Source organism: Atractosteus spatula, chromosome 14 (genome assembly GCF_055471065.1).
Source record: "Atractosteus spatula isolate fAtrSpa1 chromosome 14, fAtrSpa1.hap1, whole genome shotgun sequence".
In the NCBI taxonomy this organism is placed as follows: Eukaryota; Metazoa; Chordata; class Actinopteri; order Semionotiformes; family Lepisosteidae; genus Atractosteus; species Atractosteus spatula.
In genome coordinates this window covers 7,387,839-7,403,137 of record NC_142719.1, presented here as the reverse complement: position 1 = coordinate 7,403,137, position 15,299 = coordinate 7,387,839, and the positions used below count along the sequence as shown (strand labels likewise).

The window sequence follows — 15,299 nt, the reverse complement described above, 5'->3', positions numbered from 1 at the left end:
TACATATGTAATATTTTATATTCCGTAAAAACGTAGTTATCGTGGAGAGGACACACATAGGAAACATCGTTTAGGTGAGAATTAACGACTTAACGACCGTGGCAAATTTACAAAAGTAATGCTCCAGTTAAGAAAAAAAATTGCTCCATTACTGTAATCGTATTATCTGAAAGAGCTGAAAGATACATTTCCTTTTTAGTGATAATAGCACATTTATTCTTCACGTTATCTGAAAGTGATTATCTATATCTAAAAAATAAATATGAATGGTATAAAACCACTGCATATCTCCCAAAAAGTTAAACGCTCTCTTAATTTAATTCAATCTAAAGCAGAACTTTTGCAGTAGTATAATTCGCTTTATCATGTTAACATTTGTTATTGTTGATAAGGGGTGATTAAGTGCATGTGTTTCGGGCAGGTATTTGTGGAGTTACTGTTTTTTATTCCATACAAGTCCTTACGACCTTTATAGTCCTCTGCAGTGTCATATACAGTATTTATGAAGTTTCAGTCTTGTTTTTTTAAAAATTCTGCTAGACGTTGTTTTGAAGAATTATTTTCCAGCTTTACTGTGTAATAAACTTCAGTTTCCCCGGATAACTACCATAAAAAAACACACAGGACTGAAAAACACGTGTATTTGAAAGAGGAAGAAGTACTGCCAAAATTAAAAGAAAGAATAAACTATTTTATCTTACATAATGTTACATTTCCTTATCTAAAGCAAACTGCGCGTTTTCATTTTTGATTGCCAACTTTTCCACGAGCGGTCTCCCTACTTGTATTCAGGGCCAACTTCTGTAACCATGTTTCATGTAAACCTTGAACCTTTGTAATTCAATTATTACATTCTTAAATTTAACCATCCTGATGCGTAGCTTTCATAAATGACCCATATCGCCAGTTTAGTACAGTAAATACGCTGCTCTGTGTGATTGTACTGTGGATATAAAATACTTTCTCAAGCTCAAGCATGTATTGTACTATACCTTAACATTCTGTTTTGTGCTTTACCCTACTGTTACCGTGCTTTGTTACTGCTTTTACAGCGTGCATCACAACCAGCACGGTAAGTCTCAAAAGCAAGCCTTGTTTTTTTTTTAATGAGGAAGCACGCCGAAACCGCGTGAAGTTACGGGGGACGCGTTCAAACGAGACTAGCATCGTTGTTTCGTGTTGCTTGATGTCGAGACGGTGCATCTGTAAAACGCCATTCTCCGGTACGCGTCTGTTCCAAACAAGCGTGCAAAATAACGTGCCGTTCATTTTCAACGAACTACAGTTCTCCATCAACGTACATTAAGCTCGTGTAGCGTGACTATTCCCACTACAGCCGGAGCGCGCACTGTGTTTTTGAGGGAATTCGGGAATGCCTTTCTGGGTAGGAGGTTCCCGAGATAAGTGACATCACACATGACCGGCAGCGCATCCAATGACCGCACCGGCTATGGAGACGCGCAGAAGGCAGTAGGTGTGCACGGAGTGAACGGTGCTCGTGCAAAGACGCCCCTTCGTCTCTATTAATTATTCATAAGAGGCACGCTACCCAATGGGAGACTTATGTTAATCGTACAGCTTTAAAGCTGTTCGCATGCCTTGCGCAAGCATTTTGGGTAAAGTATTCTGAGAGTGGTGGAGCTGTGACGGAGTGGGAATAGTCTGTATCGCTTTGTTTTTTTTTCTTTAAACTTTGCGGCTAAAGCATCGACAGTCTTCTCGCCTTATACTTTGTCTTGGGGAGGGGGATTGGAACGTTTTCTGGAAAATTCTATTGAGGAAAAGGACTGAAATATATATTTCTTTCTTAAATTGCATAGGTTTAATTAATTCAAATTGGTAAGAGCGGATCGCGGACTGGTTTTCAGTTGTGTTCATTAAAAAAAAAAAACAGAAAAAAGTCGAGTCTTGAGTTGCGGGGCTTGATCGCCATGTCCTCCGGTGATGTGTCGGAGCACAGTCCGCGGTTCAGTGTGCTGTCTTGGGAGCAGGTGGAGAGACTGGACTCCATCCTTGGAGAGACGGTCCCAATCCACGGACGGGGGAATTTCCCAACGCTGTCAGTTCAACCGCGACAAATTGTGCAGGTAAGTTTGGCGTCAGAAAGATCAAGGAAAATGGACTGTGCTTTCATAACGTTTTATTGAAAAAGCGAGCCAGCGTTGGTGTGTATGGTGAGTATTGACAGAGCACTTATTAGTGCGTGAGCTGGTGAACGCTATTTAAAGGAAATGTAATCCGAGACAGCTCGATTATTATTGCGCAGTTTATTTCTGCAGTTTTTTTTTTTACTGGTCATCCTTCTTCGCTGTAGTTGTTGACATTTTGTATGCTGTTGACATTTTCCCGGGCTCTATTTAGTTTTAATCGAGTTTTTTTTTAAACAAACGTTGTTGGTTCTGCAACAGTCAAATTAATTCTAACGGTTTTTTCCCCCCGTGCAGAGAGATGACTTGTAGCTGTAAACGGTAATTTGGGATGAAAGATGCAGCCAGAGGATGAAGTAGTCGTGTTCAAGGCTGTTGTTGATCAGCCTCCGAGACCTCCGGTGCCAGTTAGCGTCCGTGCATTTGCAGACTAGGCTGCGGAGCGCAGCTAGCGGGGCGGCCGCGGGACGTCTTAATGTTCAGCAGCTGCGCGAGTTTTAAGCATCGTAACTTCGCAAATGAGATCACCCGGGCCGCTTTGCATGGAATACAAGCCGAAGGCTAGACAATAATGTAACGAGATAATCTTGCGATCTTTGTATCCGGACTCAGCAGTCCTTAGCTTTCCCTTGTGACGCAGATGAGTTTCTTTTTCTCCCCAGTAGTTGTACAGTTCTTGGGAAGAAGGGAAACAGAGTGGTTGGTATATGAATAATTAAGTTCGGTCCTGTTAGACAAGTTTCGGGATTTTCAGTAGTTCTTGATGTTCTAGTTTAAACATACGTGCTAACTACAGGTTTTAATCATTTTCGAATGGAGGGGGGTCGGTGTAGCGTTTTAATTGCTGAAGATGCACTAATTTGATGCAAAGGACTTTTTTTGTGGGAGATCTTGAAAGGTGTTCCCCGAGTTTAGAGGTAGCGGGGCGAAAAACCGGTAGTCAGCTTTTAAAGTTAAACCATATGAAAACAGTTCTGGATATTCGGCAAATCCACTAGAGGATTTCCCTTCCGGATTGGAACTTTTTTTTTCGTGTTTCTTGTCTCAACTATTTTATCCAAGCTTTTGGCGGTGTGCCGATGGAAAAAAGAGATAACCGTCGGAGTGCTCGGCCATTAGCCGTGCTGTGGGAAAAGTCGCAGTCCCGGCCCCTCGGCGAAAGGGGCTCCGGGGTGGATGTAGTGAATTTGGCAGGAGTTCCTATCAAATGTCTCATCTTGAAATGCTTACACTGTGATCTGTGACGAAGTAGCTTCGACACACACACACACAAAAAACACGCGACGAGACGACAAGGACAGGCAGGAATCCAGCAACCGTCTTTAATTGTGAGTTTAATTTAGCTCTTTCAAGACAGCAGGTCAGTGTCCAGCTAGTCTGTGGAAGCTATGACGCAAGACATTGGCCTCCGGAGAACACGATGGTTAAGTGAAAGAAGGCCGGGTGTAATGTATAACTCTGTTCCCCCCCCCCCCTTTTTTTTTTAAAGACGGCCGGTTCTTGACTAGTCGTGGCGAGTTGAATTTGAGAGCGATGCTATCTTGTGGTTACCACAGGGCTGAGGAAGCTTCAACTTCAGTTTTTAATGCGTACCGAGTTCCCATCCACTCTGTCGAGTGACTTCGCGGAACCTGGCTGTGGAAAAGGAAAATGGAACAGTTGTGAATGTCATGCCGGGGGGGGGGGGGGTGTAATATCGGTGTTCACTTTCTCTCTCCAGAGTTCCCCTTAGCCTCAAATTCTACTTTATACGTTTTTTTTCCAAATTGAGAAGCATAGCTAATAATGGGTTAATCTCGCAAAAGCTTAATAACGTTCATCTCTTCTCCAATTAAGCGTCGATAGACAGGCAAGTGTGTAATTATTGTAAAAGGAAAAGGCTACGTTATTAGCCTAAACTAATTTATAATTACAGCATGGGCAGTCATGGGGAAAGATGTCTTTCTATCTCACACACGTTCTCTGTGAGGCAGCCTCGTTGTAGTCAAGTGTGGCACAAGGCTCTTAAGTTAAACGAATGTAAATTTAATCTAATAGCCCTTGACCTTGAGAAAACTGGCGTTTATTCTTTCTTTTGGGGGGAGGGAGCCTCTACTAGTCTTAATTACAAAAAGGCAGTCCTCACTGGTAGAGAAGAGGATCCAATAACCGTCTTCAGACCCCCCTCCCCCCCTTCTCACACCAAAACATTTTAGCCAGACTAACCAAAGGTTTAAGGGAAGTTACTGAGTGCAGTGCACTTGTATTGCTTCATAAGCAAATGGTCTTTCAGCTGTGTTTATGTTCCTGTATGCTCTTCCTCTCCTAAATATAACGATGGTTAAAAAGCATCTCGTGCTTGCTTTAGCTTCTCTGTAATTGCTAACAAAGTGTTTTTTTTTCTTTTTAAAAAAGGTCAGTATTGTGAGTGTAACCACTGGTGCTGCTCACCTGCAAGAAATAAATGGCAATGTGTCATTCTCTAAACGGAGAACAAGGCCTGCCTTTTTATGACCGGACTCTACCTCAAAAATACCATTTTGCTCATGAGCTCCCTGGCAGCTTATTTCTCTTTGCCTGTTAACATAAAGACCTAATTTTATGTAACTAGCGTGCACCTTGAGGAGAAATGTGGACCTTAGGAATCATTATATAACTGAAGGACAAGAGTGTAAAATCCTAGTAGCCCCTTGCAACTTAAACGGGTCCTCCAAGGGTGTTGAATGGGGGTTTTCGGTCTGCTTGTTGAGAGATTTGAGCTCATGCCGATTTCTGCCTCAGCTGCAGCAATAATACAATACATAGTCCCTTCTCCAGACTTGTACTCCAGTTTCTTTCCCTCTTATTTGGATTGTAGAATGACCTTTCCCTTCTCAGTGTGACCTGGCCTGAACTGTATCATTCATCTCAGTGTGAATGAATAGTCTTGACCTGGAGATCTGCCATTACGTCTGGTATCCAAGTAAGTTGACAGTGCAACACTGTAGTATGTATGGAGTGGGTGGGATCCTCTACTAAAGGAAGTTATTTTTCTCCTGTTGCTGTACCTGGATCCAGGGTCACTGAAGTGGTAGTTTTGTAAGCATATGGGTTTGTGTTGTGGAGTAATGGGTTTTCAGAGCTTTGATTGTGCCTTAATTTGCCTGGGTTCTTGGTACAGCGGAAACTTGGGCCCTTGTTAGCCTCTGGGTTGTTAGAAGAAGACTGACGTTTCTGTTTGGTATCGATGTGTGTGTGTATATAAACCTCCCCTTCAGTCATTCACATTCTTTCACATTACACAAGAGAGTGAAACAAGCTATTCAGACATGTTAAAGCTGATAACCTGGCCTCTGTCAAACAGCTGGATGTAATCCTTAGCTCAATTAGCTATTAACCACTAGACAGGCTAAATGGGCCAAATGGACTTCTGTCAGTTGTTACCTTTCTTATGTTCCTATTTTATAAGTAAGCAGATTTAAGTGTTAAGTGAGGACTCCGGCGCAAAGATGACATGTGAAACAAGGATTTTTTTGTAGCAGCAAAAGTACTAGGTGATCATGCAAGACTGGACGTTTTTGTTTTATGACACTTCTCCCCGAACCCGAAGGAGCCATGCTGGAATCTTTGCGATGTTTGTATACACGCACATTGTAGGCGCACGTGTTGGTATGAGGTGTGTATGGAGGACTGATCGGATATCTCTCTAATCTCCAGGGTTGTGCCCAAGTATTTGTTCTGGAAGAGCTCCACACAGTTGCAATGGCAAACTCAACATTGTCTTGATTTTAAAATTGATCTCCTCACACACAAGCTTCTTTTGGAAAGATGATGCCAGTTAAGGCTGCCTTCTTTAATAATTCTCCCAGAGTTAGGTGAAATTTCATTGAAATTGTAGTTTATCCACAATTTAATGGTTTTTGGTTTATAGTCAGAAGTTTGCAGTTTGCCAAAGGACAGACTAGGATTTGATTGCGGGGGGGGAGGAGAAGGTTTTAGGGACAGATCAACAAATTCTAGATTTTATTTGGGCTTTTAAAGAGGCTTTTTGCAAAATCCCTCCAATAGTGTGTAAGATGTCCTGCCACAGGTTTGCAAACACAGGTGTGGCTATGAAACAGCCCTGTCCAGAACTTAATTGGACACGACAATCTAGTCAGTCAGGATTCATCTGGTCAGTTACTGAAGGGGTAAGGCAGAGAGATTACCTTTGGTCACTGGAAGTATTTGTACAAATCTGTCATGTGTAAATGAAAAACCTATTGGAGAGTCAAGTCTCTTGGAGCCTTGAGTGGAGGCACTTTGTACAAAAGTAGGTGATTATGGTAGCCAACTTGAGTTATTAGAATGCCAACTCCTTTCCCATTTATAATCTTAAAGGGCTACAGGCAGTAGGTGAGTCACTGTGGTATTTAGTGGGCACCTGCTGTCTTTCAGAGAGCTGTGTAGAGCCCTCTGGGTGTTTGAAATTGCCTTGAGCTCTATAAACCTTGCCTTCTGTGCTTCTGTATTGCGGTCTCTCTCTCCAGCTGATTAGTTGAAGCCCAGTTAAACCTGGCCTGGAACTACATCAGGAAAGCTGGAGTAGGTGTCGGACTGTTGGTCTGATCTGCCATGTCTGCGGAGTTCAGTCTAAGGGAGCTGATGTGCATTGTAATCAGGTGTGTAAGTCAGTACTGTGTTCGGTAGTGTCTAGGTTTGTGAACTGGCTGCACCTGTTTTATTTGTAAACGGGTGTGATGGGGAAAAGGCTCTGGTTTTGCCGTGGTGCTCTTCAAAACCAGAGTTCCAGGTCAGCTTTTTCTTCTCCTGCAGCTGGCAGACTTGGCTCCTGATAGCTGTGTGCGAGGTGGGAGGGAGGGAGGGGGGGGGGGGGACTGCCCAGGCTGCGGTGGTGGGGGCGCTGAACGCTGCAGCCAGCGTTATGTCACAGTCTCATCGAAGAGGTGAAATACAACTGGCACATGCCCTGTCTGCTTTTCCGAATTTTACGGCCATCTCTGGGCTTCAGCCGCTTAAAGCACATCCTGAGTGAAAGGCAGTGATATCGTGTGAGCACGCTGCCCAGCTGGTGGAGCGAACATGTGGAAGAGTCGAGCTCCTCGGGACCCCGAGCGGGCAGAGGAAAGAAGGATAGCGCACAGTGTGGCTGGCCCTGGCCCTGCAGAGCCACTATCCGGGTTTTTTGGGTCATCCTTAAATCGGGATCGACAGACGTGGGCCCATTCTTGGTTAAGCTGTTCAGTGAGTGCTGCAAATGAGAATCCCAGTGATCCTCTGCATCTGAAGGGTTGCTGCTGGCCCGTCCTGACTACTTTGGTTCAGCTGACTTACTGATTGCCTCCAGCCCTGTGTTCCGAGTCTTTCTGGACTGATGCCTCAATGGCAGCCTCCACTGTAGCTGCGGCAGACTTTAGCCTGGCTTCATCACTGCATTGCATTACCGGGATATTACCAGGATATTATAGAATATGGATATGGAATAAAAGGAAACATTCTCTTTACATTTAGAAAGGCCGACAGGGTAGAGCTTCTTAGGAGAGACCACGAGTGCCTTTTTATTTTACCTTAACACTGTTTGGCATACGTGAACTTCCAAAGTCAGTGTATTTCGAACAGCCAGTTTTGTTAGGTGTATTAAGGTTGAAATTTAATCCAAAAGAGCTTTAATTGGTTGATTAAAAGAATCAGTTGGGAAAATTTGGGAAAAACCTCTTTTTATTTATGGCACCTTACGGTATTTGGACAGGTCAGCCACTTATTAAAACTGATGCAGAAATTATAAATAGGTTCATCGTATTATGTGACTGACCTGATCTTGCAGAGAGGGTTAGGGATAAGTCTGTCCCGACTGTCTGTGTCCGACTTAACAGGGTGCATGTGAGGAGAAGACAGCAGTGCGTTTGGAAGTGTGGCCACCCCAGCTCTGACACTTTGCCCAAAGGTTTGATCAGGTGTTCCATTATAGTGTCATAAACCAATACAATGGATGCTACAGTATATGGCCCTTCTTAACCATTGCAGCTCCAGCTACAAATCCATAATTGAGGATTAGGACAATTAGCACAGCAGTTAAGGAACTGGCTGGAGCAAAGGTCTGGGGCAGAGTGAATCCGATTTGCCACAGGTTAAACAGCATTGCCTTTGAGTGTGCTTCCTGAGACCTTATTTGCTAAGGGTTGCAGGTTTTTAGTTTACAGGGCTGTCGTAAAAGAATCATGGGGTGAGGTTCCAGTTTTGTGGGGACAATTTTTGTTGCTCCCTAAAAAGCAGTCAGTATTGGGTTTACTCTGGTAGCACTACACTGTAGCTAAAAGAGGTTTACAGCATGAAGTTGCGGTAAGGTCCTGTGCATTGGAATCTTATTGTTCTTTAATTCAACCTAAAACTCCAAAATATGATTGCACTTGGACTACAGAAAATGTAATACTCAACTGGACTTGGGTTCTGCCAAATAGTTTGGAAGTTGAACCTTCTCTCTCCTCCGGTCTCCAGTACCTGTCAATGCTGTGTAGGCTTGGTCTTCAGCAAATCATTGGAAATGTTTTGAACAATGCTGTGTGGTCTGGAGCTGAAATTAAAGCACTAATATCAGAAGCAGTGGAATGGCACATTTGTGTTGCTGCGGTCTTCTCGCTTACTAGAACTCCTTGCTCTTCTGGGGGCGATAAATCGCCTGTGGGTATGGACTCCACCAGCGGTTCTTCATATGGAAATGGCTATATTGAGGCTCCATGACAGGTGATGCTCCTGTCCTCTGAAACAAGATCTCCATGGGGCTGTAAAAATCAGCCTGGGAATACTGAATGGGATTCATTAGAAAGTTTAGGAGGAAGGTGCAGATTCTCAAGATTTAGATTCTGTCCCGACATAACTAGTGGCAAAGACCTTGTCATGTTCTAACCAGATCAATAGTTACAGGCATAGGGAGCAATATCTTGATCTTTGATGCTTCTTAAGCATATTGAGAAGTCCCATGTTTTGCAAAATGCTAGTCATTAGTGATCTATGCAGTTCAGTGCACTGAAAGTGCTTCTTAAATAAGTGATGAAGGTCACGGTTGCGTCAGTCTGGACGGGAGACAGATTGGCAACGATGAGTTGGTTTGTGTTGGCCTTTGAGTTTCGGATTCCTGTGTCATATCTATTGATGACAGGTGGCGTAGCTCAGTGGATGAAAGGTCAGATTGGCTTCTTGGGCAATGAAAGGGAATGATGAGGGGAGGCTGTGAGGGCCAGGAGAGAGCTTTTCCTTATATATCCCTAGAGGGACTGCAGTGGTCAAAACGCATTCCTTTCTCAGCAGAAGCATGTGCAACCGTAACTGGTGTCGTCATGTTGGGGTTAAATGGTCTCCCCCGACTTCCAGGAGCTGACAGTCACGCTCTGGTCTCTTAGAACAGCCTTCTTCAAGGAAATTCGGGGGAGGGCTTCTTGAACTCTTCTTAGTAGGTAGTCATGTGAAATAGGGCCAGAAGGTGGCAGTAGTGGACATTTCATATTCCCTAGACTAGCTCGTAGAAGAACACACACCTTGCTGATCCTTCCTGTCTGCTCTCCCCTTCACCTGCAGATGTGTGGACAATGTTATGCCTTTTCTGGGAATTAAAAAAAAAAAAATGAACTTGATTCAAATTTATCTGCATTGGACTTCCCGAAAAACTCTCCCCACCCATTTCAGTGCAATGTCCCATGTTTTAGCGAAAGAAAAGCAGCGCTACAGTGTATACCAGTGTTAAATTGTTAGTTTTACTGTCTTAAGACCCATGCCTTACAGGTAATCTAAGGGCTACATCTTTCATGTAATAAATGAGGATTTATGAATTAATTATGAAACTGTGATCCTAGGTAAAGCTTGCACTGCTGTTTTTTAGGTATGTTTTAGTGTATTTGTTGCCATTTTAATGCTATTTGCTTAACATTTAAAACTTTGCTTCACAGTGAGCTGAACCAACTTAACCAGCCGCTCTCAGGTTTACGACTCTTCTGAGCATCTGAATCCCATTGTGTGGAGCTTTAAAGACGGCATTCAGCTCCCGGCACCGCGTGCGGTTTTAGACACTGATGTGTAGCCCTTGGTTTGTAGGCGGCTGTGTGGAATAGTTCTTAAGGGCCAGGGTTAGTTCGGCCTAAAGAGGCCGGTCTTATTTCATATTATTGGCAAACCTGAAAACTGGTATTTTCACTTCTCAAAATTGCATTATTCACTTTCCGCTGCTCTGCTTTGAAGGGTTGCTCCGACTTGCTATTGTACAGAATTTTGTCTGTAGATGTCTGAAGTTGATTTATTTTGGGCGGTATGATTTGTTCTCTGTGCGGCCTACTAATTGAAATAAGACTTTAAGAGGCCTGGAGGTGGAGTGGACACTTCTGTCATACTGTAGGATAAATCTAGCAGGTGGAGGTAGATGAATCCATGTGGGTGTGAACTGCAGGCGTCCGTTTTGCCCTGACTTGAAAGGTCTTATACTGGACAAGGTGTTTGATCTCCTTTGATTCTTATCCCCAAGAAGGATGTTTCTGTTGATGTCCTTTGCCGTTTGTCCCACTGCTTCACGCTTGACTTGATTTCGACCTCACGGATCTTGTTCTTCCCCGTCTGTTCCTCCTCAGGTAGTGCGAAACCGCCTGGAGGAGAAGGGGATCCCCGTGCGGGATGTGAAGTTAAATGGGTCGGCAGCGAGCCACGTGCTGCACCAGGACAGTGGGCTGGGCTACAAGGACCTGGACCTGATCTTCGGGGTGGTTCTGCCCAGCGACAGGGAGTTCCGGGTTGTGAAGGACGTGGTTCTGGACAGCCTGCTGGACTTCCTGCCCGCCGGCGTCAACAAGGACCGCATCACTCCCCTGACCCTGAAGGAGGCCTACGTCCAGAAGCTGGTGAAGGTGTGCAACGAGACCGACCGCTGGAGCCTCATCTCCCTGTCCAACAACACGGGCAAGAACGTGGAGCTCAAGTTCGTGGACTCCTTGCGGCGGCAGTTCGAGTTCAGCGTGGACTCCTTCCAGATCGCCCTGGACTCGCTCCTGCTCTTCGACAAGTGCTCCGAGGCCCCCATGGCAGAGAGCTTCCACCCCACCGTGTTGGGCGAGAGCATGTACGGGGACTTCGAGGAGGCGCTGGAGCACCTGCGCCGAAAGACCATCGCCACGCGCAGCCCCGAGGAGATCCGGGGCGGGGGGCTGCTCAAGTACTGCAACCTGCTGGTGCGCGGCTTCCGGCCCAGCTCGGAGGCCGAGATGAAGTCGCTGCAGCGCTACATGTGCTCCCGCTTCTTCATCGACTTCCCGGACATCGGCGAGCAGCAGCGCAAGCTGGAAGCCTACCTGCAGAACCACTTCGTGGGGATGGAGCACAAGCGCTACGACTGCCTGGTCACCCTGCACCGCGTGGTCAACGAGAGCACGGTGTGCCTCATGGGCCACGAGCGGCGGCAGACCCTCAACCTCATCTCCATGCTGGCCCTGCGGGTGCTGGCCGAGCAGAACATTATCCCCACCGTGACCAATGTCACCTGCTATTACCAGCCTGCCCCCTACGTCCGGGACATCAACTTCAACAACTACTACATTGCACACGTGCAGCCGCTGGTCTCCCCCTGCAGTAATTCTTACCAGACGTGGCTGCCCTGCAACTGAGGAGTGGAGATGGTGAGACGGAGATGTACTGATTGGGATAGTCGGGGTGGGGGGGGGGGTGTTTGGAAAAAGTGTGCTCAGAGCATCGGCAGCAGTCGCATTTCTGACATTTTCCATTATAGAAGGAGAACGCAAGGAATTTTTTTTTTGCCAAATGTGACGTCTTTCTGCGTTTGAACTTGTACTGCTGTATATCTGACTTGAGCCGATTTATTATATATATATTTTTTTGGGTTTTTCTTCACAGGACTTCGGTTGTCGTAGTGTGGATGTTTAAGCCTGAGTGGTCCTTTTTCAGATGTAGCAAAAAGGTTGTGTGTGTGTGTGTGCGCGCGCGTGTGTGTGTTGGGGGAGGGGATTGAAGCACTTTGTGCCCCCTCCAGTGTAAAGTTAATGTTTAAAAAAAAAAGTAAATATAAAATGCATTGTTGCATTTTTTCAAAAAAGAAAAAAAAATCTTGAGACAGTTTTCTGTCTGCTCTTTTTTTTTTGTGGTGTTTTTTTTTTTTTAAAGGACATTCAAGGACCAAAGATTTTTGTTGCTGGTTGTGTTTAAAGAGGGGAATGTTGAAACTCTGATTCCAAGTGCCTAAAAAAAACCTCTGTAAAGTAAGCTGTACTGTATTGAGATTTTTATCTTCTAGGTTACTGTAAATCTCTATTTTCAGGGACAGTGGTGTTCCATTTCAAGTGATTAAAAAAAAACTAAAACCCCACATGTCTGTACGTAGTACTTTTTTTAGCTGTGACTCTTTTGTGAACATGGTTTGCTCTTTGAATATTGAGTTTGGCTTAATAGGCAGTTAAGTTATGTTTTGGTTGGGGAAAAAATATGATCGAACATCGTTGCAACTTATTACCTACCTGTGAATGAACTTTGCTTTAATGTGATGGGGGGAGCAATCTTATGTATTTTAACTATTTTAAAATGTCACACTTTGCAAAATGGACCCTTGGGCTTGTATTCAATACTTATGAAAGTGTATAAGATCTGAAACTGCTCAGTGCCTGTAGCTTTCAGACATAACCAGATAAGTGTGGAGAAATCTGAACAGTGCTGCAGAGTGTGGAAAGCAGCTTTTGAAGGGTCATTACAGTCTTTCACAGTAAAAGGAAATGCATAACTTCAAGTGTCTGAAAAGCAATTTATAGCACTTGATTTCCTAAGCGGGGGATACAGCAGGTTCTGTGTGAATGTATTGAAAAGTGGAAGGAGATTGTGCAATCCTGGGGCTATGACAATAACAGCCCTTAACATTAGAAATTTAAACCCTGTAACAATGTTAATCCATTTAAATCTATAGCCCAAGAAGGCAGGATCCTTATCTACATTAGCGTAGGAAAGAACAGACATTTGAATTCTAGGGAGTGAATATTAAGGATTCCTTTATAATGTACAATGGGTGTTCTCTTTCTGCAAGACACCAGTGTTTCAGACAATGGGTTTTCTGTTCACCACCCACTGTTGCCATGGGCAGCAGAATCCAGTTTGCTTGGATGGCTTGATATCCCTTTCATTCCACTCGTATGTATACAATATAGAGGAGTGACACGTTTTCACTCATATTGTGAAAAATCAGATGCGTTCAGTTGCGAACCCATGCAAGTCTTACAATGGATATTAAATTACCTTTCGTGCAACATGGGCTTTATTTCTAAGAAGCAGACAGCCAGTCAAAGGTGGGAAAAGTACAGGCTGTTAACATGCAGCTCTTTTGAGAGCGAGCAGTCAACCCTTTCGGCTTAAGTTGGATTAGCTTGCTGGGGTTTTTAAAATGGGTCTGAAGTAAAAAGCGTACTTGTAGAATTCCCACCTCGGTTAGCTGGTTTTTGTCATTCTACATACGTAGGAAAACTGTAAACTTGGAAGAGCTTTGTATGGAGCAGTGGCGCATTTTTTTAATGTGCGTTTTCCTTTCTGGTGCTGCCCCTGGCAACCAAGCGGAAAAGGAAAAACTTGGAGGCCCCTGGCCCGTGTTCAAGGTCAGGAGAGGTCTTTGAGAGAACCTGCAGATGAGTCTGGATATGCCCCTGTGTGGGCTTTCCTCATAAAGATCTCCGGACACCTCTGGATCCAGTCCTTGATGGGTCTTCCCAGCCGCTCCTCCATTTATTTTTATTTTTTTACAGCTTCTTATACTGTGTATTTGGCCTCCCCATACATACATGGGACGGAGCGGTGGCTCTGTGGCTCAGGCTCTGCGCCTGCGGCTGAAAGGTTGCTGGTTCAAATCCCAGAGCCGGCAGGGGAATCCTACTCTGTTGGGTTCCTGAGCAAGGCCCTTAACCCCAGCTGCTCCAGGGGCGCTGTATAAATGGCTGACCCTGCACTCTGACCCCAAGCTTCTCTTCCTATCTGTCTCTCTCATGGAGAGCAAGCTGGGGTATGCGAAAATATGAATTCCTAATACAAGAAATTGTATATGGCCAATAAAGTGATCTTATCATTAGGGAAGGTAAAGCTGAGGTTTGCCAAACCAAAAACCTGGAGCTGAGAACGCTACAGTTTTATCTTCCTTCCCAAGCCTAAAAAGGTAATCCGAATTTTTGGCCGTCTGCCACAAGGTACGGTACCCTCTGGGAGGTTTAGGAAATGGCAGTGCGGTCTGCACACAGCATTCAATGTGCCTTTCTCCTTACTGATCTACTGGGAAAGGCAGACACAGCAGGCCATGAGGTATCCATGCATTTGAAATCCCAATCCAGCAACCACTGGTTTGAGACCCATCTCCCTAATTCCATAATCCATAATCCTGTACCTTTTAGGTTCTTGTGATCCCGGTCTGCTGACTTTTGTTCCATCTGCTTTATTTAATGGCTGGATTTAATTTGCCATTTTTCTATATATATATACAGGTATTTCCATTTTTTTTCAGCTTTGCAATGGTAATGGCTATTGAATTTACATATCCTGTATAAATACAAATATTTCATAAAACTATTAATGATTTGTCTGGGTTCCTTTTCCAACAGGGTGAAGGTTTTTAAAGCAGCGGAGCTGAGGCCATGATAATGCTCATTGGGATTCAGGTGTGTGCTGCCCTCACTGGCCTGAACCCAGGTGACCCAGAGAAAGACAGAGGCTGCTTGTCTGAGCCTCTCGCATCTCATATTTACTCATACGGTCTGTCTTCCATTTCCTCTAGGTATTCTCAAGAACAGGCAGGGTGATGGAATACAGCAATAATTCAAGCTTGATAATGTCATTATTTTTGCCTTACTCTTATGAAGCTTTAGTGAATGAAGCAAAGGGAAGTAAAAAAAAAAACTTTGCTGGACTTAAGGTAAGTCTGGCCATATTTGTGTTTTTTAGTTAAAGGTCAGTTTCAAATCAGTTCACCATTTTATGTGTAGAAAGCTGTTACTTAATTCAAGCCTTCAGCTGCTGTGGCATCTTTGCTCAGAGAGAAAGATGTCGGTGTCCTGTGTATGTGAGGAGGGGCAGTGGCTGGCTAGCAGTGCTTTATGAATCAGTGCTGCTGTGACAGATGGTGGATGGGATGTGTGGAATGCCAGCAGGGTATTCTTGGAAACTAGGCTGCTGTACATTATGTAC

The 15,299-nt window shown here is 44.5% G+C and overlaps 1 protein-coding gene across 1 annotated transcript; it reads left to right on the top strand.

Annotated features, from left to right (window-relative positions):
* Positions 1-1,609: 1,609 nt before the first annotated feature.
* On the top strand, positions 1,610-12,459 carry tent5ba (terminal nucleotidyltransferase 5ba). Its single transcript, XM_088933060.1, has 2 exons — positions 1,610-2,087; positions 10,718-12,459. The coding sequence occupies exons 1-2, from the start codon at positions 1,932-1,934 to the stop codon at positions 11,741-11,743; spliced, it is 1,182 nt and encodes a 393-aa protein (XP_088789186.1). The 5' UTR covers positions 1,610-1,931; the 3' UTR covers positions 11,744-12,459.
* Positions 12,460-15,299: the final 2,840 nt, after the last annotated feature.